At 43.8% G+C, this 27190-nt stretch overlaps 1 protein-coding gene across 3 annotated transcripts in view; it reads right to left on the reverse strand.

Moving 5' to 3' along the window:
- The window catches only part of TENM1 (teneurin transmembrane protein 1), a 777022-nt gene that overhangs the window by 35163 nt on the left and 714669 nt on the right, over nt 1–27190 (reverse strand). For all 3 annotated transcript variants that reach the window (XM_082376913.1, XM_082376912.1, XM_082376911.1), the window contains 2 exons: nt 8917–9283; nt 6981–7491 (listed from right to left, as the gene is read on the reverse strand). In XM_082376913.1, the coding sequence (XP_082233039.1) occupies nt 6981–7491; nt 8917–9283 (878 nt within the window). The remainder of the gene's footprint in view (nt 1–6980; nt 7492–8916; nt 9284–27190) is intronic.

The raw sequence follows: 27190 nt of genomic DNA on the forward strand, positions 1-27190 counted from the left end.
GGCATTCCAAAGGCAGGCACACTGGTGGCTGGGATGACCACCGAGGGAAGCAGGATGCTGGAGCACAAGGGTCCTCTCGGAGGGGAGTGGGAGATGAGGCCGGAGAGGCACGTTGGAAGCAGAGCACGGGGAAACTGGGGTGTCAGGCTCTGGAGGAAAGCATGCAGTCAGTAGACAATGGAGAGGCACAGGAAGCTCTTCAGGGAGAGAACAGTATGATTCAAGCAGTTCTTTGGTGGCAGTGAATCTCGGAAGGGAAACTATGGAACAGGGAAACCTGTTGGGAGGCTAACGCCTCAGCTTGTGTAAGAGAAGATGGTGGCCTCTTGCCTTTATGAAATGCATTGTGATCGCCTATCATTGGGACCAGTCTTCCTTCCTAGGTTGTAAGCTCTCGCATCTTTAGAGAGAGGACACAGTGTCTCATCACCTCTGTATTTTCGGTGTGTGGCACAGAGCAGACTCTCACTGCATATACTCGTTGAATGAGAGAAACAGGATCTGCCAGTGGAAATGGGAAGGAAGGGGTGGGGACGAGAGTCAGCGTGGTGAGAGGATAGACAGAGCCATCCCAGGTGGTGCGGAGGCTTAGTTTCACAGACGTCCCATGAGGTGCATCTTCCCAGCCAGGCTCGGAAAGCTCGTTCGGCCAGCAGCGTCTCTTCCTTCTGTTCAGTCCCTTTCTCTTCGGTAGTTCTCTCTCCCCAGCATGAGCCACAACAGTTCTCTCTGCCCATTCCTGAGCCTTATCAAGGGCATGAAGCACAAGGGGAGGGGACTGAGCAAAGGTGTCCAGTCTGTCTCTGGAGTCCTGAAGGAACTGTTGGCAAGTCTACGTTCCTCTTGCTTAAATGAAATCCCTCACCTGCCCAGAGGCAGGGGGCTGGACCATGTGGTGCCTTAGTTCCCTCCCTACTCTGAGATTCTCAAAAGCACTGGAAACACTTCGATGTGTTTGGACTGACTATTCACTTACACAACCAGTTCTGCATGGGAATCACATCCTCTGCTTAGGCAAATATCTCACCCAGAGACGAGGCTTGTTTACCTTGCCCCGCCTCCCCGCTCCCCGCCCCCGTTCCTCTAATCTTATCAGGGAGGAGCGAGAAGCTCCCGCTAGCCATCTTCCATAAGACTGAACATTTGTAAAACAGCCTAGAAGGCGCCCAGAGCTATCGTGAGGGCATTTCAAGTTGTCAGTGAATGGCGTTTTCTTGGGGGGTTGGGGTGGGGAATGTGCGAACCAAGTCCCGAGATAGAGCACAGAAAACCAGGGATCAAGAGATCATGCTCCCACAAAGGTCAAGGGCCTGAGGAACTGTCAGCTCGGCCGGCACTGGCAGCAGTGACAAAACTGACACTTTGGCCTCAGTCTGGGACCGTTTCAGTTGAGCGTAGCAGAAGCCTTTGCCAGGGAAATGCTTGCGAAACAAGCAAGGGCATCCTGGCTATTGCTGCAGCTCTGCTGGGGCAGGGTCATTGCAATTAGGAGCCCGCCAGCCCCTCGGGCCAGAACCCCTGCCTCGTTCCTAGTTCTGTTTTGACAGTCACCTCCCTGTTAGCCATTTCTCTGTGGTCAGCTTTTCCCCTGACACTCAGGACACTTAAGGGCAGTCAAGCATCAAGTACTAATACTTGGGGTGTGCAACTTTGATCCTGGTCCAAGTCAAACGGAATTATGAAAAGCAATGAACTATTTAAACAACATCACACTACACAAGACAAGCCCACATACTGCCACGGCACCAGATGCATTTTAAAATCCCATTTGGACAGTGCACACTGTTCAGGGTCATCTGTGTCATTTCTCCCTGCCGTCGTTGCCGATACCCGAAAGTTGAATGGATTACTGGCTTAGCTACCTCTATGCAGCAGTCTTCCATCCTTCCAACTTCTGCTTCTGTTTCTCGTCTCAGAACAGAAATCTGACGTCCACCTTGGCAAAGGATTTGTCACCTTTTGGCCAAAGAAGGCAGCCTCTCTCTCACCTCAGAGCAACGCTCAAGTTCTTTTAGGAGGGCCTGGTAACAGTGGCCCAAGGCCCCCTTCTACCGACCTCAGCATGGCTGTAACCCTGACTGGAAGAGTAGGTCCCATTCGGTGCTCCCTGGCTTCAGAAGGAGAAGGAAAACCTCGAAGGCGCGCTCAGAACCGGCTAAAGCGCTGGAGGATAACAGTGAAAGAAGCCAGAGTTTGTACAGAGTAGACTGGGAAGAATTAGTTTCATTTTGAAGGTTGGGAAATTGCTCATTCCGATATGTACAGGCAAGAACCGACAGGGACAGCATTCCGCTGGGGACAGAATGCACTGCTTCAGGAGGAAGAGGAAACTTCTCCTCTCCACAGAGGGTTTCGGCATAATACTGGCTGGAGTTGAGAAGGTGGGACAAGGACGAAACGGCTATTCAGCCTCCCTTTCTCTTTCATGGCGCTCTCATACTCCTCTTGTCCTGCTACTGCAGCCGAAATCTTCTAGCTCCCCAGACTTCCCATGGTCACTCTTGTAATCCCAAATCCTCTTCCCTTCTCTGGAAGGCAGTGGGGTAGTGGTGGAAAGAGTAGTGGGCTAGAAGCTCAAAGATCCGCCTCTAGACCCAGCCAACCAGCAACGTGAATGGGCAAATTAGTCCCCTACTCTGGGCCTCCGTTTCCTTATGTGTAAAGTGACCTCTGATGTCTCCTTGTGGCCATAAAATTCCATGATTACCCCCACGTGAGTGCCTGTGTTTCTCATCTCTTAATGCCTCAAGATTGGTTACCCAACAACAATGATGTTAGATGCTACTTTTTTCTCACTGCCAGCCGAGTCCTGGTTAACAGGCCTGGGCTCCGCTTGCTGTAAGTATCCGCCGGGACCACAAACCATCCGACTACAACATTCTGTTCTCTATCTGACATCATCAATTTCCCCCTCTGTATTGGATTATTTTCATCAGCACACAAATGTACCATTATTTCTTTCATTTTAAAAACCTCCTTCTGATTACTCTGTTCCCCCCCTGCTCCCATTTCTCTGCTCCTCGTTACAGCAGGGATCTTCAGAAGAGTTCTTTACTCATTGTCCCCAAACTCTCCTCCCAGTTGCTCTCTCTATTATTATGATTATTATTATTGAAATATAATTAACATAGCATAAAATTCACCATTTAAAAGTACACAGTACACAATTCAGTGGCTTTCAGTACATTCACAACGTGTGCAACCATCAGCACCATTTCTAGAACATTTCCATCACCCCCAAAATAAAACCTGTACTCATTAGCAGTCACTCCCCATTCACTCCTCTCCCTAGTTCTTGGCAACTGCTAATCTGTTATACTTTGTCTCTATGAATTTGCCTTTTCTGGATATCTCATATAAACGGAACTATATAATATTTGTCCTTTTGTGTCTGGCTTCTTTCAGTTAGCATAATGTCTTTGAGGTTCATCCATGCTGTAGCATGTACCAGAACTTCATTCCTTTTCATGGATGAATAATATCACATTGTATGGATACACCACATTTCGTTTGGTCATTCATGACTTGATGGACACGGTTCTCTACACTTCTTGGCTATTATGAATAACACTGCTGTGAACATGTGTGTATCCATTCTCTCTTAAACCTCCTCTGCTAAAGCTTCTGTCCCCCAGTGCCCACAGCACCTGTTCTTGTGAAGGTAAACAATGATCTCCACAGTGTTGGATGGAACGGTCAATTCTCCGTGCTTATCTTACTTGACTTATCAGGAGTATTTGACATGGCTGATCACTCCTTCCTCCTTGCGTCACTTGTTTTACTTCGCTTCCAGGACGTCCCACTCTCCTTGTTTTCTTCCTACTTCACTGGACTTTCTTTCTCAGTGTCTTTTGCTGGTTCCTCTTCATATCTTCAACTCAATGTCGGGGTGCTCTAGGTTCCATCATCAGATCTCTTTTCTTCCTTGACTACACTCACTTTTCCATGAAGATCTCGTGGCTTTAAACACAATCAAAACACTGGTGGACGCCAAATTTGGATCTCCAAATTTCACACCTCCAGCCTCTCCCCTCAATTCCAGACTCATAAATCCAATTGCCAACTTGATATTTTCCCTTGGATGTCTAAACTGATCATATCCAACCCTGAACTCCCACCCAGTATCACGTACTCCTTGCCTGGTCTTCCCCATCCTGGTAAATGGAAAGTCCAACACCCACTTGCTCAGGCCAAAAACTTTGGAGATATTTCTGACCCTTTTTTTTTCTCATACCCCACATCCCATCTGTCAGTCCTGACAGCTCTATTGTCAAAATATATTTAGAATATTATCACTTACTGCCCTCACTCCCTGGTCTAAGTCACCATTTTGCCTGGATTATTGCAATAGCCCCCTCCCTCCATTAGGTTCCTCTACTTCCACCATACAGTCTGTTTTCAATACAGAGTGATTCTTTAAAAATGTAAGGCAGATTCTGTCACTCCTTTACTTGAAGCTCTCCAGTGGTCCCACCTTTTACTCAGAGTCAAAGTCTTTACAGAGGCTTGCAAAGCCCTATGTGAAGTGGCCCTGGCCACTTGTTCACTCCACTCCAGTCACAGTGGCTGCCTTACTATTCCTTGAACATGTCAGATTTGTTCCTGCTGCAGGGCCTTTGCACTTGCTGTTCACTCTGCTTGCAATGTTTTCCCCCTTCCTCCCCCCCAGATACCCACACGACTCACTCCCTCACCTCCTACAGGCCTTTACTCAAATGTCACCTTCTGAGTGAGGCCTTCCCTGACCACCCAACCTGAAATAAAACCCCCTTCTGCCCCCAAATCTTGATTCCCCCTGACCCTGCTTTATTTCCTCCGCAGAACTTATCACCATCTGAAGTTCTGTGCATTTTACTTGTCTCCCTCCAGTACAATGTGAGCGCTATGAAGGTAGGGATTTGTATCTGTCTTGTTCACGGCTATATCCCCAGCACCAGAACACTGCCAGGCATATACTAGCTGCTTAGCAAATATTTGTTGAATAAATAAATGAATGGTTAAACGGGTTATTTTGTGGGGTTTTTTTCTCTCGTTTTATTGAGGTATAACTGACAAATAAAATTGCATGTATTTCAAGTGTACAATGTGATAATTGGTAAATTAGTGAACGGTTGAACTGGTTATTTTGAAAACTAGTTAATAATTCTGCCATTTCTTGTTGCTTAACTGAATTTAACCATTAGCTTTCAAAATAGTTATTTGTCTAATTTCAGCTGCAGTGTGACCTTGCGTGAATTTTTTAAAAAAGATATTCTCATTAGAACTTTTATCTTTCTTAAGGGTAGTATATTTCAAAATGTGGGCTCTTGAGTCAGACTGTTGGAGTTTGAATCCTGGACATCTGTGTGAATCAGGACAAGCTCACCATGCTGGGCCTCAGTTTCCTCATCCATAAAATAGGCAAACCGGGAGCACGTACCCCATGTTGTTATTTTGGGGATCAAACAAAATACTTTATGTAAATCACCTACCCTAGGACCTAGCACATAGTAAACCCTCAGTGAACAGTAGCTTTTATTACTTTTATTAAGATGTAAGAGAAATTTTTCAAGAAATAGAGGAAGACCTGCAACAGAAACTGAATACATTTTTCTCAGTGAAACTAAAATAGCTGTCCAGCTCTTTTGTATAAGTGGCATTTCTTTGGGAAATGATCCAACACTTGAAGGCCAACTGTTTTGTCCCTTTCCTCAGGAGGGTTTCGTGGGATCTATTCTCTTCATATTCCCTACATCCTCACGGAAGAGTCACACCTGGAACTCCTCGTATTTAGTATCTCCGCTTCTCACGTTCCTCAACTTGAATGCCATTTCAGGCTCTGAGTTCAGTTCCATGGATTATCTTCACTTGGTAAACTGGTTAAAAATTCAGCAGTTCCCTTCGTGGGGAAGATGCTTGCCGAGTGCTCGCAAACTAGCTTTCTAAATGGGTTGACTTGCAAATAACGTTGTCCAGCCTTAAAAGGCAAGGACGATGGTCTCTATTTCCATGACAGGACACCTCCTAGTAGCCTGCTGTCAGACACACCTTCTGTTAATTCCCAGTTACACAAAGTTATCACAGATCCGGTCTGTGAATACCCAAATGTGTTGGAGTCTTTGCCTTGTGCAGGGAAACTGGGGGGAGGGCGCAGGCCTGTACTGAAGCTTTTGACTCCACATTTCCCAGAAGCAGCCAGTGGAGTGCAGCTTCTCCTGTTTCAGCATTTGCCCCACGTCATTTCACAACTTAAACTGAGTTGGGCTGGGCTGGGCTGCGCACACATTCATTAAACCCCACAGGGATCAATAAATACTAGTTGGGCTTCCCTGGTGGCGCAGTGGTTGAGAATCTGTCTGCCAATGCAGGGGACATGGGTTCGAGCCCTGGTCTGGGAAGATCCCACATGCCGCAGAGCAACTAGGCCCGTGAGCCACAACTACTGAGCCTGCGTGTCTGGAGCCTATGCTCCGCAACAAGAGAGGCCACGATAGTGAGAGGCCCGCGCACCATGATGAAGAGTGGCCCCCGCTTGCCACAACTAGAGAAAGCCCTCGCACAGAAACGAAGACCCAACACAGCCAAAAATAAATAAATAAATATTTTAAAAATAAATAAATAAATAAATACTAGTTAAACTACACTGCTTCTTTGCTACTTTAGAACTATTTTCTAGCTTTGTCATTTAAATGAAATTTTCCCTTGTTTTCCCAGCTCGAGCACATGGACTTCCGCCTCATTCTTGTCTCGTGCAGCGCCACGCTTGATTCTTCATTCAGCCTATGTTTTTATTCTTATGCTCTGCAAAAGTGCTCTGGAGAAATGGGTTCAAAGCCTTAGGAGTTGGGTAAAATTTTCTCCTTGACTTTTTTTTTTATTTTTATTGTGGCTGTTAGGAGAAAATAGCATGCAACACTCAGCAATTACTAAGTCATTTTCCCACTGTAATACAATTGCAAATACAAACCTAACAAAGCCCATGTTGAGAATTAGAAACTTACTCATAAACGGTTGTCCATCCATTTTCGTTACTTTTGGTAGCCAGAAGCCCCGTGTTTCCTGGATAGGTCATCAAGGCCAGATTGTAGCCTTGGGCTGACACTCTTTTCAGGACTCCGTTGCTGCTTATGGTCAGCCAGTACACCTGCCCGCCAGGCACCACAAGCCAAAGGGGCATCCCGCTTGCGTCTCGGCGAATGTGCACAGAATTGCCGTTGCTGCTGGTAATCGCACCCAAGTCGCCTTCGGCATTGTAGGTGAAGTTATACACATAGTCCCTCGTTATCAAGTTCAAGGTGTGCAGGTGGGTTCCATTGACAGTGAACTGGTACAGTTCCTGATCAGCAGGTGACGCAATCTCATAAAGGTTCATGTCATTCAAGTGGGCTTGGTTCCTGCTAATGGTACGAATTCGAACATTCCCAAGGTCTGCCACGTAGAGGGTACCATCAGGTGACACTGCTAAGGAGGAAGGGGCTTTCATCTTTGCATCTTTGGCATAGCCACCATCACCTGTGGGAGAAAGACCCTGATGTTAATAGTTGTGGTCACAAGCATTTATACAAACATACCGTATACAGAAATCGCTGTGCATCAAGAATCATTTTAAAGGGAACAATCAGTGAACCAACATTCTCCACATGCCCCAGCCGGATATTTGAAACCCATTATTCACAATTCTTGAGTCAGTGCCACTGAAGATGAACAGTGAGATGCAATCCTCTCAGTTAACACCAATTTTGTGAAATCGTCAATCCTGCTCTTCTGTATCTATTGCATCGAAGGATACAAAAACAGCAAATGATGACAGCCACCCCAAATCTGGCTGGAAATCCAGAGACTTAACACTTGTCCATGCTCATAGTATCTATCTCAGGGCTTTCCAGTCCTACTGTTCCCAGACACCTTTCTTCTGTAAACTTTCATTGTCACATTGTCAAAGTACACTAAGTGCGACAATGATTCAGAACATCAAATTTGATAACTGGAATAAACATTCCAGTTTTGCCTTGAAAGAAAGATATCAATTAGCAAAATAACTATAAAACTAGTTGTCTAAGAAAACATTGGAAATATCAATCAAAAGTCATATTGACCCAGTTGCTCACTCTTGATTCCTCTGTCCCAAGGAAAGGCAAAGGTTAAAAGAACCATTTGGGCGTGGATGAGCAGTTTAATAGGGCTGCAAGCAGCATGGAGGGATGTCCACGCACCAGCAATAAATGCATCTATTGACATTTACAGGACTGTTTACTGTCTGGAATATCCACTCCGTGTTTTGGAGAAAAGGCTCTTTTTTTCCCCCCCTATTTCAATTGGAAGTAAAGGGCACTATTGGTTATGGAGAAAATTTTGGATTAAAAAAAAAACAATGTAAGTAGCAGACTGATGTCCTGAGAACCCTCATTGTGAGGTTTAATTTTGCCCTTGTATCCCGAAAGCAGCCTGCTGATAGTCCCTTTGGGTTTCAAATAGCTCACATTGTTAATCTGGAAACCAGTCACTTATTGGAAGTAATTTTTTCCTTAGCTAAATCAGTAAATGTAGGTTTTACCTAGCTTCCCTTTCTCCAAAGTACAAATAATATCATGATCTTACATTTGTAGAGTGGTCTTAACTTCTTAGAGTACCAAAACTTTTATTATACTAGTTTATCTTCAAAGCAGCAAGGTGATATAACTGAGACACGTGGTCTCTCTACTTAGCAGATGAAGTGAGTCATGAAGGGGTTTTATGGCCCTCCTAGGGTCACTCAGTGAGTCAGTTGCAGAACAAGGACCAGATACTAAGCTGTCTGGTCCCCAATCCATTGCTTTCTCCACTGCCTCACACCAATGTTTACAAGTAATAATTTTGTTCTTTTTTGGACTTTTCTGACGCACGTTTTTCTTTTGAAAACAGAGAGGGGGAGCTGCTGAATTGCTAAAAAGGTCATACCTGAAAAACAGTCACAGTTGGGATCAATTTTGCAGTCACAGTCAGTGGGGGCACCAGCCATGATGGAGATCTCCCCATTGGTGGTAACTTGCTGAATGCGGTTTACTTTCCTCTCGTCTGTTTCAGCTATGAAGAGCAGCCCGCTGTGGGAGACGCTGATGGCCCTTGCCGACTCCAGAGTGGAGTGAATTGCTACCTTGCTGACCAAGAAATGATCGATGCCTGGCACCTGGCAGTGAATGGGGCGCCCTGCAATGATCCGCACTCGCCTGTTCTCAGAAATTTGAAGCACAATGTTGTTATCCAAGACATACAATGAATTGTCCAAGGGATTGACTGCAAGGTCTGTTGGCCACTCTAATCGCACCTGCAAAAAGAACAGAACACACACCATTAGGTTACAATATCTTTCCGGGGCCGTTTTACCTTGAAAGAAAAATTGGTTTATTGGTTCCCCGTCTCATGAATTTCAGCAATGTTGGTGTTATCCGGCAAAGTTCGGAAGGACAGTTGATTAAGTGCTCTGGTATACACATTTACCATTTATGCCATTTCCAACATAATGTGAATTATTTTCTGCTATAATTCCAGAAGGATCCTTCTCAGAGTGTGGTCTCTGGACCAGCAGCAAGAGCATCACCTGAGAACCAGTTAGAAATGCAAATTCTCAGGCCCCAACCTAGACTTATTGAATCAGAAACTCTGGAGTTGGAGCCCAGCCAGCCATGTTTTAACAAGTCCTCCACGTGATTCTGAAGCACAATAAAGTTTGAGGACCACTGCTCTAGGGCTTCTGTGGCACTATGAGATGCAAATCTCTCTCACTGCTCTGTAGATGCATGGAACAGCAAAGTCATAGAGGCACCTGGACAACAGAGTGCTAGAGAAACCCGATTTTACTCTATCAGCAACCTTTTGGGACAGGACCTTTCATTGGCACAGACCTAGCATCTGTCTTGTGGAATACTCAGGTACAGTTCATCAGTTGGGGATTTGGAATCCTAAGTTGTAATGCACTGCTCATGTGGCTTGACCTGGTTCACTCCATATCCTCCTTTCCTCAGCAAAGAAACAGGTAGGTTTGTTCTTTCGTTGGATGTTTGCTGAGCACCTTCTCTGTGCTAAGCCTTGTGCTAGGCTTTGGGCATTCAAAAGATCCCCAAAATGACACAGCTTCTGTCTTCAAATGCCTCATGGTCTACAAGAACCCTTGGAGAGCCATCAGGCAATTACTCTCCATGTCATGAGAAGGAGGCAGCAGAGAGGATGTGAGAGCTCTTTACCCAGACTAGGAGTCAGGAGGCAGGGTATTTCCAGAGAAGGTGGTACCTAAATAGGGTCTGCAGTGACCAGTAGGAGAGGAATGGGGTGGAAATGGCAGGCAGCAGAGTTGAGGGCAATCCAGGGAGAGGGAGCAGCATGGGCGAAGGTTCAGAGACTAGAGACAGTACGGCCCATCCAGATACTACAAACAATTCAGTAAGGCTAATACAGGCTGAGTGATGGGAGAGGTGATCGGTGAGAATCAGGAGGTAGACAGTGGCTAGGTATTACGGACTGAATTGTGCCCCCCTAAATTCATATGCTGAAGTCTAACCTCTAATGTGACTGTATTTGGAGATGAGGCCTTGAAAGAGGTAATAAAGGTTAAATGAGGTCATAAGGGTGGGGCTCTCATGTCCTTATAAGAAGAAGGAAATACCAGGAATGTGTATGCACAGAGAAAAGCCCATGTGAGGACACAGTAAGAGGATGGGCGTCTGCAAGCCAAGGAGAGAGATCTCAGGAGAAGCCAAACCTGCCGACACCTTGATCTTGAACTTCCCGCCTCCAGAACTATGAGAGTATCACTTTCTCTTGTTAAAGCCACCTGGTCTGTGGTGTTTCGTTGTGGTAGCCCCAGCAGACTAATACACCAGGTAATGGGAAGATGTACATGTCCAGTTTTATTCTGATGGCTTTAAGTAGGGATGTGACATAATCATATTTGGGTTCTAGAGGGATCACACTGTCTGCTGTTGAGATCATGTTGGAGAAGGAGGTGAGATGGCAAACAGGCCGCTAGTTAAGAGGCTCCTGCAGTGGTCCAGGTGAGGGATGATGGTGGCCTGAATTAGGTTGGCGACAGTGGGGATGGAGAGAAGTAGATGGATTTGAGACACATTAAGGAGTTAGAAGCAAAAGGACTGGGGTGTGTGTGTGTGTGTGTGTGTGTGTGTGTGTGTGTGTGTGTGTGTGTGTGTCTGGCGTGCTGGTGCCCAGTGCTGTGCTGGGCACTGGGACACACAGGCCAAGCAAACACGGATCTACTCTAGTTCCTTTCTCGACACAGGAGTCAGCCCAATGCCTACCCTGACATTTCCTCGACAGCTGCTATTTATCACCGGGCACTTCTCAGAGAACTATGTTACGTGCACTCTCGACTCCACCACTCACTTATTCTGTACTTTATTTCTCTTCTCTTATGGCTAGGCAAAGGCAGAAGAGTCTGCCCCATTCCTGGCCAAGATAGTAACAGTAATGTAGCTGCAATTCTTTTTGCCTTGAGTGAAAGCCCGAGGAAAGTTTTGTTTTTCTCCTTGAATCCAAAAGTCTGAAAACAAGATACACGCTATCATCGCATTCTGAGGCCCACTATTTCCAGGTTGGAAGAGGCCTTCCACTCAGTAATGAAGTGGACAAAGGCCAGTCTGAGATAAAGCCCTTCTCTCTAATTCTGTCTCTTAATGGAGGGCAACTGGTGATGTTATAAAGAAGACAAAGGTTGTCTTTGACCTCCCCTCTTGTACCACTTGGGGCTCTTGGCCCCCTGTCTCTGAGTGTCTCTCCCAGACACGCAGCAGCCTCAACCTGTCCTCCTGTCTCTACATGCCCTCAGCCTCGACATAGGCTGGCCTTCTCTGGTCAGTACCATATGCCTCTGGACAGCTAGGAATTTGAATGCTAATGGAGTATAAAGCTGAGCTTCTGTTATGCATGTTCTACAGAGCCTTTCAGACTGAGGCCATTGGATAAACATTAAACACCAGCCTTAACAGCTCCCAGAGCAGTTTGCTGTGATGTGTTCCTCAGCACGTCTGTCTGAGGCCCTTGCATGTCAGCGCCCTGCCACGGAGAGGGAGAGCAGGGAGATGGAGGCCTGCGCTGTGGACCCCCCCCATAGCCCTCACTCTGGACCTCTATACACACCATCGGGCTGGTACAGAAGCTGTCTGTGTGCGCTGGGCCTATGGAGCTCAGTCTCCCAGGAAATAAGCTGGGGCTGGCTGAGGAAGAGGAAACGAATGGATTTCAGTCCAACACTCGTATTTTGATCAAGTCTGAAGTCAGTGACCCAGAAAAAACAAAGTTGGCAGAAATGACGTTCTAATTATCCCCACTCTGAGAGCTGAGGCCGGGGCAGAGGCTGGGGACGGCACACACCTGGCAGAAGTCAGAGAAGGCCATGTCTTGGACTCAGTTCTCTGCGGTCAAGGCCGCCTCTGAGATAAAGGCTGGCAGTTGGAAGATGAGCTATTAAATTCTCCGACTCGCCCAAGCTGATTTAAGTCAACACTATTGGTGTCATGTTTATTAGGTTTAAAATTGCCTCAAAAATACACCAGCTATTGTGTCTGTTTGTTTTCTGTTCCATCAAATAAGTCACCCTCTGGCAGTTTCCTGTGACTAAAGCGGCCTCTGTGCTTCTGAGACACTTTCTGGACGAGCTACACAGACTCCCTTTAATTCCCATTTGATTTGTCTCTGAAAACTCCTCAGATGAAAGGTGTGTGGCTACTTAGTAGTCTAGGGTCTGTCTTTTCAGAAACTGGACCTTTTCACCTCTCGTAGGTTGTTAGTTCCTTCTATCTGCTTCTTATGTTAGATGCTCCCTTTTCCACGTAATTTTTCAAGGAACTGGTGCTTTATACCAAGGCATTTCCATAGCACACAACGTAGCATGCGGATTGGAGTCTTTGCGCTCATTCTGGCTGTCAGAATTAGCATCTGTTAGTTGCAGAGAGACCCCAGAATTATGGACCACTGAGGTGGGGCTAAGGTTACGCCCTGAGGGCTGCTGGCATTTGTCCGGGTGGAGAGAAATAAACATTTCTTCTGGGGGTGGTGGGAGCGGAAAGAGCTGAAGGAACAGCAGTGAGGCTCTGGAATCTTCGCACAGTAGCCCGGCCTGCAGGCAAACCATTTGGCCTAATTTCTGGTCGTTGCCCCACCTTGTAAAAATACATTAACTTGCTTGAAATGTCAAAATGTATTTAAGCTAAACTAGCATTAAAGGTCACTGGTGTAGCCGCCAGCTGGTAGAATGTGCCCATCTCCCAACAACCTTCCCTGAGAAATAACCCAGAGCAGCAAGGGGCTCTTGGTCTGGATGTCAAGCCTTGACAGCACCATGTCTTCCTCTGCTAATTGAAAATCTGCCTTGAAGGCACTTGGCTCTCAGGTCAGCAAGTCCCATGGTTGAGAGCCAGCTAATTTTGACCTAAGTAGTAGTTTATAAAGCAACAGAATCCTATCGGGGAAAATCCATGTGTAACAGCAAAATCTAAATATGAGCCCTTGATTAGACTAAACTAGAAAATTCCTCAGTTATCCCACACTGTAGACACAGACCATAATTTGTAAACTGAGGCTCTCCCTAACAGTTTCAAGGCTGGTTCCTTCCCATACTAGTGTGTAACCCTAGGCAAATGAGGTATCTTCTATGAGTCTCTGATTTCTTCATCTGCAATAAGGAAAAGAAGCTAATGATAGTCTATCTACTTCTCAGAGATATTGCGTGGATTAATTGTGATAAGGAGGCAAAGTACTGAGCCCAGTGCCTGGACAAAGTATGGGATAGCCAATGGTATTAACATGAAAAATGGTCTCAAAGTCATAAACCTTTAGCACTAGAAGGAACCTAGTCCAGTTACCACTCAATATAGTTCCTTTTCAGCTCCGTTTCCCAGACTTCAGTTGTCCACATAACAGCTTCATGAATTTTGCCTTAGCTGTCCACCACTTGCACTATTATTGACTTAATATTTTTCTTTAAATTGACCTACTTTTTAAATATAAATAGGTGCTGCCCCTTCCTTTGAACTGGTCCTAATCAATAACATCTGTAAAATTACAGGCCCACTCATCTGAGCCTTTAATAAAAGTAACTACTGTTTATTGAGTGCTTCCTACGTATCAGGCTCTTTACATGGATTATTACTTTATATGCTTAGAGCAATCACTTGAGAAAGAAACTATCAATATCCCCATTTTCAGATGTCTGCTCTTCGCCTCTATGCCGTCTGATTCCTCACCTAGAAGAGTGGACATGTTTCTTCACGCTCTCCTCACCAAGTCTGGCCTCCCCTTTACCTCGTTAGATTCAACCTAAAGGTTGATGTCAACCTTTTTTGTTGTTGTTGTTGCTGAGAAGGTCAAAGCTCATTAGGAGTTGAGTGATTTGTCTTTCTCTCTGTCAGCTGTTACCTTTCAGTTCAATGCTTTGTGGTGCCTACTCTGTCTCAGGCACTATTATAAAGGTAAATAAAAAAAGTCCCTGCCCTTTATGAGTTCACAGTCAAGTGACAGAAGGCAGATACAGAAGCAGGTCATTTCAATATCACGTGGTTAAGTGACACGATAGACACATGCCCAGGGTGACATGGGAACACAGAGGAGGAAGTTTGGGGCAATAGTCCTAGAAGAGAAATGTAAACTTAATCTTGAAGGATGAAGCAAAGGTACTGAGAAAAAGCAAGGTGGGAAGAGTGATCTCAGCAGAGGGAAAAGAATGAACAAAAGCACAGAAGCACGAAACCATATGGGAGTGTGGAGCTCACCGCAGTCTGGGATTGCTGGAGCATAAGTAGGGTAGGTAGTGGTGGTAAATGAAGTTTCAGTGTTTGCCGGGGACTAATTTTAAGTCTCTCCACTGAGGCACTATTGTCATTTGGGACCAGATGATTCTTTGTTGTGGGGCCTGTCCTGTGCAGTACAAGATATTTAGCAGCGTCTCTGGCCTTTATTCACTAAATGCAAGTAGCACCTTCCCTTGAGCTGTGACAACCAAAAATGTCTCCAGACATTACCAAATGTCCCCTAAGGGGAAAACTGTCCCTTGTTGAGAACCACTGCATTAAGCCATGAAGGGCTGTGTAGGCTAAGGACTTTAGACTTGAACTGAGTGTGTTGAGGAGTCAATGAAGATCTTTAAAGTTGGGGGTTGACATGGTCAGACTAGGGCTTTAGAAAGATCACTTAGGCTGCAGTTTGGGGAGCAGGCTGGAGGGAGACCAGACTGATGCAGGAGAATCAATTTGGAGGCCAGATCTTCACCAGTACATTCACACATTAACATAGCTGTCCCTCCACCCCCCTCGCAAATATCTGAGTGCTGATTCAGACAGACATAGTCCCTGCCTTCACGGGCTTAGAGTCTGCTACACTGTTTCTCATGCTTTTTTGGATTTACAAAGCCCTTCGAGAATCTGATGGAAGCTATATACTCTCTCCGTAGAAAAAGGCTCAGATGTAGTAGAAGGAAGTGGTTAGGAGCTCAGGCTTCAGAGTTAAGACTTCCTGGGTTCAAAATTTTGTTATTTGCTAACTCTGTGACCTTGGAGCAAATCAGTTAACCTCTCTGAGCCTCAGTTTCCTTATCTAGAAATTGGGTATAGTAGTAATACCTTCTCAAAAATTTATTATAGGAATTATACAAAAAAAAAAAAATCTACATAAAGCACTTAGCACAGTGCCTGGTACACAGAAAGAGCTCTGTAAAGGCTACTTTTTATTATGGAACATGCCTGTATTTCTTCTCATTCCTGTCTGACTATGGAAATGGAAATGTTCTATTCCTTGGCTATCTCATGAACCTTTATTTGATTTTTTTTTTTTTTTGGCTGTGCCTCACGGCTTGTGGGATCTTAGTTCCCCAACCAGGGATTGAACCTGTGACCCCTGAAATGGAAGTGCAGAGTCCTAACCACTGGACCGCCAGGGAAGTCCCTCTCATGAACTCTTAAGTGCAGTCACATCGTCGTGCTCTTTCAAGGTTTCCCTTGCTTCTCTGTCACCAGCCATTCCCTCCTTGTTCATTTATTCCATTGCTTGAGAATCCTTTTAAGCTATGTGTCCTCCAAGAAACATTTGGCTTATATTGGGATATATTATTTCACATACATTTGTCAGCCAATTTCATGGCTAATATTTCAGCTTATTACTTGGATTCCCCACTGTTATTTGTAACAGTACTCTTGGTGCAGTTCCAAGTGTAGAACATGCTACTTTCTTTTCCTTTCTTCTGCCAATAAATGGCTCTTTATCCCATTTTAGGCATTATGCTAGGCACTAAGGAGCCAGATCTAACCAAGACAGACTAGGCCCTGCCCTCATGTAATTGACAACCTTTGGCTGACTTCATTTCCTTCATTTTCTAAAAGATACAGGGTGTTGCTAGTGACACAGAGCAGTAGACTACTTCTGTTCCATTCCATCCATTTTAAGAAATTACTTTTCATGGAAAAGCCTCAGAAACACATCATGACTGTTACTATATTTTGCCATTGCTACCAAGTGCTAATAACTTCTCTTCCCCAAGTTCAACTGTGCTGAAGAAACCAGCTGTTTCCCAAACGGCCCTGTCTCCCTATCCTAAACAGGACACTTCTCATCTCCCTCCTTTAGTACATTTCCAGCCTTGTGGCTCATCTGAAAAGTGACTGTTTGCTTTTGATCTCCGAGGCCTCTTCAGCAGGAATTTCCAGGAAGCGTATGATTATCGCTTCTGTAGTACGCCAACCTGGGGGAAGGTGCAGTGATGGGACGCAATGCTCTCTGCCAGGTGTTCTGCCAGCTCCATGTTAGACGTCCCTGTGCTTCTAAAAGCTGACAACTCCAGATTGTTACCATCACTTTCTGTCAGTTTTCAAATGGCCTTCTCGTTTCTTGACACTGATACTGTCTGAGCTTCTTCAAATTTATCAAAGAGGGAAAAAACCGTCTGGAGAACGTTTGGTTTTCTGCAGCTGGAAAGCACAATGACACCTTTGAGAGCGATGACCCTTATTGATCTTGCTTTTAAAAAGTGGAAATTATCAGAAGATGAAATACACTAAGACTACATGGACTCGTCAACCGGCAAATTATTTCCCATTATCTCAGATCCACATTCTTGTGTTTCTCTGAATAACGGCTGGAGAGTTTGAGGAACCCCTCAACCTTTGGTCAAATGTGTCAGCCTGGTCTGTGTCCATGGCTGCCCAATCAGAATAACTGACACGTAAGTCACATTATTCATTGCAGATGAATAGCCAGGATCAATCTAATCCAGAGTTACAATTGGACTGATCTTTAGAATCATTTTGCTGCAGAGCCTATAGATTAAATCACACCTACCCCAATGTTTCAAAAACATTTTGGAAGTTGAGGAAACAAAGCAAAGCAAAACAAACAAACAAAAACCCCCCAAAGCAGAGCTGGTATGTTTCATCTTGCAATAATTTACACTTTTTAAAAGGAAGATCAATAGGAGCCATCACTCTGAAAAGTATCATTGTGCTTTCCAAGTGCCCCAAACCAAACTTTTTCCAGATGGCTTTTAGAAATTTGAAGAAGCTCAGACAGTATCAGGGTCAAAACAAAATGCTGAATTTGTGGTTACTAAGATGCCGGCGGCAGAGACTACTAGTTCTAGACCTACCCTATCATTCTTTCACTCTTTCCCCCTCCTTTAGTGCACTAATCTTAAAATTTGGGCACACTGCTATCTAGAATCGAAGACATTCCAGCCTGATTTGCAGTTATCTGTAGCCATGTGATAAAGTTCAAGGCAATAAGATGTAAGAGGAGGTGTGGAAGTATCCACACTTTTAAATCGATGCTGCTTAAGGAGAGCTGACCCAGCTGGAAGGAGCCCCTTTTTGCCCTTTCTTCCAGTATACAATATGGATATAAGTGGCGGGAATTTTAGCAGATGTCTTAGACCATGAGATGGCCATGAAAATGGAAGTTCTGTGCCAGGTGGGCAGGGCAGAATTATAGGAGCCTGGGTCCCAGACGACCTCATGGAACTGCCATCCAGTCCTGGACTATATTAGTCTGGCTGCTATCTTGCTTATGTCACTGTTGTGTGTGTGTGTGTGTGTGTGTGTGTGTGTGTGTGTGTGTGTGTGTGTGGCGGGGGGAAGGGGCGCTATTATTCTCAGCTGAATCCAATCACAACCAAGAAAATGTTCTGTTAGGCTTTGTTTTTGACTGGCGCTACTGACTATACCAATATGGTCAATCCAGTCTAACAAATTTCTAGGTTTACATCTCTGGATAGATCACCAGTGTTCGCAAAATTAAATTAAATTGACATAAATTAATGTCCCAAAGAGACCGACACATGCGCCAAAGTCCACTAGGGTAGCCCTTTGTTATGAGGATGACTAATTGCTTAAAGTTAGTGATTAACCTCAAGCATTCCTGAATACCCAGGGCTCCATCATTGGGTACTTCAAGCTGTTCTTCCAGGTCCATGACTCATTCAGATCCAACACTTCTCCATTATACTATAAATATTTGTTTGCCTTCCTTTGTCTTCTATTAGGTCTGTGAGTCCTCAAGGGCAGGAATGAGGTCTCATTCATTTTTGTATTTCCAGTATCTGGTATTACAGTTGGCAAGTGTTTATTGAATGAAAACATTAGTGCCTCACTGACTGTAACATCTTCAGTCCATGAACGCATTTTAAAAATTGTAAAACACAAATTAGCTCTAAGAAAAACTAATTTTCATCAACATGTTTCAGTCAGTAAATCTGGGTTTCCAGAGACCCACTGAGGTTAGTGGGAGTTGCCATATTTCCTCAATCTTAAGAAGTGTATTTCCTACCCTTTCCATATTTTAAATTTTCTGAAGTGAGGTTTTGTCTTATAATCAACACATACATTTAATGGAGCACCTCTCCTCACTACCTAAAGTTATCAAATTGATGCTATGTTTTAGAATACATGGTGTCTTAGAACTGAGGAAATATGGTATTTCCATTTTGGTCTGCAGACTTCGGGGATCCCTGAGACTCTTTCAAGGAGATCTGTGAGGTCAAAACTATTCTTAATACTATTTGCCTTTTGTATTTTCTTATGAGTATATAGAGGAGTTTTCCAGAGGGTGCCTGAGGCTACTATAGCTTTGTGTTTAAAAAAATTCACACTTTTACTTTCTAATAAGGTAAATAGATAAAACCCACATAGAGAAAAGCTCTTGAAGTCTCCAACAATTTGTAGGGAGTGTAAAGGGGTCCTGACACCAAAAAGCTTGAGAATAGGAAAGAAACAGTGAATGAAACCACTCTGTTACATAAGAGTTTCATTCAAGCTCATTAAGAAAAAAGCACGTATCCCTTCCAAGATGGTTCCTGGGGCCATAAGCTCTGTCCAAAAGCACACTGACCGAGTGGCTGAAAATCTTTCCTTCCTCTAGAGACCCAAGGCCTGATGGGTGCTATAAAAGTTTGTTCTCAGAGTCTCCCTCAGAGCAATCAGCACGTACACACTCTGTATGAGTCTGCTGTGTAATTGCCACTACCTCATCTTCATAACAGGCATAACTGCTCTGAGTTTCCGTCACCCTTTCTTGCATCTCCTCTCTGAAGCCTCAGTTTTGGAAATGGCACTTGTGAATACACAGAATGTTTAACCACTTCCAGTTTTCAATTTACAGTCAAAGTCATCTATCAGCAGGAGATGAAGGCCCAGTGTGAAAACTACAGAATGTCCTTCAGACTCCACAGCTAATTTGTTTGTAAATTTGATTGTTATTGTAAGAACATATTGTACATGATGCTACTTGTCGATTTACTATTTGTATCTCTCTGTATCTTGGGTTTTATCATTACAGTCAAAGAACTTAACACTTTCAGCACTTCTGTGGGTGAGGAGAGGAACATGAAAGTTTTACTGTTTTTTTGCTTTTTCTTTTGTGTCTCTATTTCAATTTAATTTTACATGTATTTCTTAAATTCCCAGTGTATAGCCAGCACTGTGGGAGATACACATACAGAAGGGGAGACGACCAGAGAACAGTCCAAGGTAACATGAAATCCAATGTGAGACCAGGTGATGAGACCATGCATTCTGAGAGAATTTGGAGTAAAGAGAAGACCACTGTGGGTCTTCATGCAGTAGCGGGTGGGGCTCTTGTCGAGAGCCAAGGCTCTGCCTACGTAGGAGCCAGGGACTTTGAAGAGGGCCCCGGAATCATTTGGTAGCGTTTCTTCCTGTTGAGCAGTTGCAGAAACTTGTCTGTTGCAGGTTGTTAATATTATAGTATTGGCTCAACAGGATAGACCAAGCTTCCAATTCCCTTTGGCACCTAAAGCAATTTACAGGCCAGAAGTATGACTGCACTGCTTTTATGAAATGTTCTGATTTCATTGATCAGCCACTCTGAGATTATGTTTTCATTTCTGTAGCTACTGCTAACCCTGTTTTCCGGTATAATATTTCAAGAAGCAACTATTAAAAAATTTCACCATGGAGATGTTTAGAAGTGGGCAGGGTTCTAAATGGGAAGAGAAATGTCACAAGTCATGATTGCTCTACTCAAAAGTTTATTTCAAGTTAGACTAGAATTCTACCACAGATTGTGTCTCATCTTAACTCTGTAATGTTTCCAAATGATAAGGACACTAATAAGAACAGATGGCCTAATGAACATTTAGAGGGAAGATTTAACTGGTCTTATTTTCATTAGGCCTGCAGTGCACTTCCGGGTTTTGCCCGCCACTTCCCTGTGTGTAATACGAAACAGCACATCCTCAACAGATGGCCCAGCTCAGGCTTCATGCTTCCAGAACTCTGGAGACTGGCCACCTGACCACTTACCATGTGTACAGAATCATTTAAGGAAGCAGGCAGGCTACGGACTTGAGCCTGAACAAAAGCAAAACGTGGTCATGCATTATTGAGTACCCGAGCTTCAACAAGAGGGGAGTCAGACTCACTCTAGCAAACAAACTGAGCAGCTCTGGTTGAGGTCTCCCCATAACAGCTTCTTATGGATTCAGTAATGATGAAATCCTCTGTGGCAAACGGTCCACTCTAATTAACATTTCATCCAAACCGTAAGCATATCTGAGTGACTCCGGCAGCAACAATGACATGGAAATCCAACACCTCATTGCACAGTGTGTTGTTAGTTAGTGAGCTATTGTCTCCCAGCTCCAGACTCACCCCTTTAAAGACACTGCTTTGGATGAACCGGTTTGCAGGGCAGAAATAGAGACACAGATGTAGAGAAACAAACGTATGGACACCAAGGGGGGAAAGCGGCAGGGGGGGGGGGCGGGGGGGATGAATTGGGAGGCTGGGATTGACATATATACACTAATATGTATAAAATAGATAACTAATAAGAACTTGCTGTATAAAAATAAATAAAATAAAATTCAGAAAAAAAAAATTAAGACACTGCTTTGTGATACTGGGCTTGGGACTCTGCAAACTATATTTCTTTTTTTACCAGCTGGATTTTTGATCGATCCTGACAATCTGGGAAATAAAGCGATTCTGGAAGGCTAGAGGAGGGAGAAGGCACTCACTCCTTCCCGCCTGCTTTCTGTTCCAGTCAGTGTTGCTGTAAGAGTAGCCCTTCATCCTGGTGGCAGTGGCTGGCTGCACTTCCCAGCTCCTCTCCGTAACCGGAGAATTGGTCTCACCATGCTCCCTCTCAGGGACCGGAAGCAGGCTGACTGGCATCCTCTTGTCAGAGGAGTAGGTCCCACTTGGATGGATCGAATCCTCCACCTCTCTAGGTTCTGACAAGTCCAACCCCTTTCTTCTGTTTCCCCAGCCCTAGAGGTGGTGGCTGCCTCCTGCAGGTATTACCTCTTTTCTTGCAACCCTCTAACACCTGTGCAGCCCATTCCCTATATTAAATCTCTCTCTGTTGAAATGACTAATTTCTGTTTTTCTGCCTGGATCTTACCTGAGATTCACAGCATCAACCCATATACACAACAAAGGAAGAGCAATACCCACTGCGGGGCAGTGGTAATAGAAAACTAGTAAAAGTGAGCCAGAACCAGCAAAGACTATCGCGTACTGAGAGAATTTATTAGTCAGCAGCATCCTCGGTGTATCTACTGGCCTGTGAAGCTACCATGTCCAGAAAATAGCCACATAAAATAAATCTGCTGTGTTTGGACTTTAATGAAGTTGGTTGTGATTGACTTTAACCAGAGCTTCTCTGACTCTCTGGTGCTGCCATGTTGATGTCCTTACTGTTTAAAAGCTTCTCACTCTTGTGATTTTTGAGGATGATTTCATAGTGGATCATGCCACTCTCCCATACATCTTTTGGAGAAAGAATTCTGTACTGAATGATTCATAAGGTGGGCCCATGACAATAGTTCCTGTGTGCTTAGAATTTACTTATTAAATAATAATACAATGGGCATTTCCTACTAAATGTCTTTTATATTCTCTCTTGCTAGTCTCCTTGTCAGAAATTAGGATTGCTCCTTCAGAATCCTTTTCCCCTTGATTTGGAATGGGGAGTGTATTCTGAGGTAGACCAAGTGAACACCTGTTTTTCTTAGGTATCTCAAGATAAACACCTCTCAGCAGGTGTAGCCTCTTGGTAAGTCTTTCATATGTTCCCATGTTCACTTTTTACAAATATACTAACTTCTGCATGAAAAGATGACACTCCTGATGACAGCCAACAGAACTTTCTCTTTGAATTCTGTTTCCATTTAATAAATATGGGTTGGCACTGATTCATGCACTTCCCCCTCCCACAGTTAATAGAGAGCAAGGCTATATTTAAAGCCTGAAAGATAGTTAGGCCAATTGGCTCACATTGGGACTTAGCCCAGGATGTTGGCCATATAAGCCCTAGATGCTAACCACTGAATTTGCCAACCAGATACCTCTGTATCTTAGAGAGTTCCAGGTTTATTTCAGGTTATGGCGCCTGCCAATCAAAATGTGTGCAAGACTGAGTGGTTCAAAAGTAGTTTGCAAGCTTTGCATCTTGTGACTCTCCCTGAACTTTGAAGATGCTTTTCCTCTAGTGCTTAATAGTTTTAATAAGAGCTAACATGCCATTGTCCTTTGTGTGGAAAGAGGACACTGCTGAGGGAGTTTTATTTATGTGATAAATTATATTTTCGATATAGCATTGAGCACGGTACTTGACTTTTATTTTAAGGCCCCTGACAACTCTGGCTATTTGTTTGTGTGCAGACATTTCAGCAGAATTTGGATGTGCTGGAGTTGAAGATGTTGGCCTGCTGTTCTCCACTTCTTATATAAACAACCGAGCGTTCACTTTGGAGGGAGCAATGCAAATATCTTGGGTAACAGGTTATTCCACCCTGATTGTGATTTTACCTAAGAGATGTAGGCCTAAAAAGTGCAGTTAAAAGAAAAAGAGTTTGAATGAATTTGGAGAAGGGAAATGATTGATATTTAAAGAAACTCTGGGACTTCCCTGGTGGCACAGTGGTTAAGAATTCTCCTGCCAATGCAGGGGACATGAGTTCGAGTCCTGGTCCGGAAAGATCCCACATGCCGCAGAGCAGCTAAGCCAGTGCACCACAACTACTGAGCTTGCACTCTAGAGCCTGCGAGCCGCAGCTACCGAGCCCACGTGCCACAACTACTGCAGCCCATGCGCCAAGAGCCTGTGCTCCGCAACAAGAGAAGCCACTGCAATGAGAAGCCCGCGCACTGCAACGAAGAGTAGCCCCCACTCGCCACAACTAGAGAAAGCCTGCACGCAGCAATGAAGACCCAATGCAGCCAAAAAAAAAAAGAAAGAAAGAAACTCTGTGGGTAATTTTATTGTAATGCTTCTCCCAGTTTATAATTTTGTTAAATTTGGGTTTTTATACATTAGACTTTTTAAAACTGATTGACATGCTTGGAACCTGAATATCTTGATTAAAAAAAAGAAAAAGACAAAGCAACTCATACACTAAACTTGCTTCAAAAATTCTAGGACACTGCTCTCTTTCTTATTATGAATATATTAGCCTCATAACTTCTTTCCTTTTGATTTTCCACTTAGCTGGGAGCCTCTGTTTTGTCTTGGGAGAGTCATATTCTTCGTATTGACCTAGAAAAACCCTGTCGTCTTACTTATCTACTTTTATATTTAATTTTTTTGTGAAATTGACCCACCTAGGATGGCCACCCACTGAATGAGCTGCTCTTTACCTCTTGATTTCAAAGTGATGGAAGATGATCTAAAATCTATACATCTCAAATTCACAGACGTATGAAACTCACACTACATTCCAACCCTAGCTCCATAGTCCGCGTGACACTTCTTGAAAGTAGAAAGAAAATGAAGGATTCGGGGCACCATTCAATGACTACAGTGAACACACTTTAAGCGATCTAGATAGAGTGTCACATCAGCATTAGGCACATGAAACATTCTGTGAAGGTCACAGTAGATTAAGACCAGTCTCTGGAGCATATGCTTGATACAGCCCATCAAACTCATATATAGGTTTATGCATGCCTCTCTGCAAAAGGTACCCCTATGTACAAAGGACAGAAGGGAAGATTACACAATTTCTATAGCAGTTCCAAACTTCTTGGTCCTTTTATATCATGGTTCTGTAAATTATCACTTCAATTTTCTGTTCTGTGAATGGAAGGTCAAAAACTACTACTGGTGCTGCCGTTGCTCCTCCTCCTCCTAATTTATTGAGCATTTATGAGCCAGGTACTTTGCTAAGTGATTTTTTATATATCAGTATTATCTCATTTAATCCTCACAACTTCCCTATAGAGAAAAGTATCACTGTCATCCCCATTTACAGATAAGGAATTTTCCCCAGAGGCACACTTCTAGCAAGTGGTGGAGCTGGGATTCAAATCCACGTGGTCTGTTTTCCCAACCATTCAACTTTACTGACTTTTTATATTAATATTATTATGAAGGAGAATCTACCCTAAAGGCCTGATTTTTGTCTCCTGCACCCTCTATTAAAGGATTAGAGAAAAGTTTGGCTCTCCTTTGCAGTTCCAGAAGGTGTTTTCCTGCATTTGACAGACCAAGGAGAGTAGGTCTGGACTGAATGAGCAATAAATAACATTATCCAGGAATGCATTTAAAATAGAGACTGACAATCACAGATATTACAAAATCAGAATAAACACCTTGCAGACGTATTTTGTTCTTGTGTCCTTCCATTTTAGCAAGTGTATGATGAATCAACAGAAAATATTTCCTGAAGATGCCAATTAACATCTTACATCATCCCTTATATTTGTAAAGCAGTTCATACTTTTCCAAGTGCTTTCACATTAAAAAAAGCGATGACACTTAATCAACAATTGGATCATTTATTGAATTAGCCTTCATAAGGAGGAATAATTAACCGGCTCTAAAATTCTAGTGTCTGTTTTCCAAGCGTAGTGCTGAATTGGAAATGACAGAGAAACCTCTTTTGGGTCAAGAAGTAGACAAAAAGGATTCAATTTTTAAAAAATATATTGCCAGAGAGAGAGACCTTCAAGAGGCAGAGGAGTAAGACGTAGAGATCACTTTCCTCCCCACAAATACATCAGAAATACATCTACATGTGGAACAATTCCTACAGAACACCTACTGAAGGCTGGCAGAAGAGCTCAGACTTCCCAAAAGGCAAGAAACTCCCCACGTACTTGGCCGTGTGGCTGACAGGGTCTTCATGCTCCAGCCGGGTGTCAGCCCTGTGCCTCTGAGGTGGGAGAGCCAAGTTCAGGACATTGGTCCACCAGAGACCTCCTGGCTCCATGCAATATCAAATGGCGAAAGCCCTCGCACAGATCTCCACCTCAATGCCAAGACCCAGCTCCACTCAACGACCAGCAAGCTACAGTGCTGGACACCCGATGCCAAACAACTAGCAAGACAGGAACACAACCCCACCCATTAGCAGAGAGGCTGCCTAAAATCATAAGGTCACAGACACCCCAAAACACACCACCAGACACGGTCCTGCCCACCAGAAAGACAAGATACAGCCTCATCCACCAGAACACAGGCATGAGTCCCCTCCACCAGGAAGCCTACACAACCCACTGAACCAATCTTAGCCACTGGGTGCAGACACCAAAAACAATGGGAACTACAAACCTGCAGGCTGCAAAAAGGAGACCCCAAACACAGTAAGTTAAGCAAAATGAGAAGACAGAGGAACACACAGCAGATGAAGGAGCAAGGTAAAAAGCCACCAGACCAAACAAATGAAGAGGAAATAGGCAGTCTACCTGAAAAAGAATTCAGAATAATGATAGTAAAGATGATCCAAAATCTTGGAAATAGAATGGAGAAAATACAAGAAACGTTTAACAAGGGCCCAGAAGAACTAAAAAGCAAACAAACAATGATGAACAACTCAATAAATGAAATTAAAAATTCTCTAGAAGGAATCAATGGCAGAATAACTGAGGCAGAAGAAAGGATAAGTGACCTGGAAGATAAAATAGTGGAAATAACTACTGCAGAGCAGAATAAAGAAAAAAGAATGAAAAGAATTGAGGACAGTCTCAGAGACCTCTGGGACAGCATTAAATGCACCAACATTCGAATTATAGGGGTCCCAGGAGAAAAAGAGAAAAAGAAAGGGACAGAGAAAATATTTGAAGAGATTATAGTTGAAAACTTCCCTAATATGGGAAAGGAAATAGTTAATCAAGTCCAGGAAGCACAGAGAGTCCCATACAGGATAAATCCAAGGAGAAACACGCCAAGACACATATTAATCAAGCTATCAAAAATTAAATACAAAGAAAAAATATCAAAAGCAGGAAGGGAAAAACAACAAATAACATACAAGGGAATCCCCACAAGGTTAACAGCTGATCTTTCAGCAGAAACTCTGCAAGCCAGAAGGGAATGGCAGAACATATTTAAAGTGATGAAAGGGAAAAACCTACAACCAAGATTACTCTACCCAGCAAGGATCTCATTCAGATTAGATGGAGAAATTAAAACTTTACAGACAAGCAAAAACTAAGACAATTCAGCACCACCAAACCAGCTTTACAACAAATGCTAAAAGAACTTCTTTAGGCAGGAAACAGAAGAGAAGGAAAAGACCTACAATAACAAACCCAAAACAATTAAGAAAATGGTAATAGGAACATACATATAGATAACTACCTTAAATGTAAATGGATTAAATGCTCCAACCAAAAGAAATAGACTGGCCAAATGGATACAAAAACAAGACCTGTACATATGCTGTCTACAAGAGACCCACTTCAGACCTAGGGACACATACAAACTGAAAGTGAGGGCATGG

This window comes from Balaenoptera borealis (genome assembly GCF_965194805.1).
Source record: "Balaenoptera borealis genome assembly, chromosome: X".
NCBI lineage: Eukaryota > Metazoa > Chordata > Mammalia > Artiodactyla > Balaenopteridae > Balaenoptera > Balaenoptera borealis.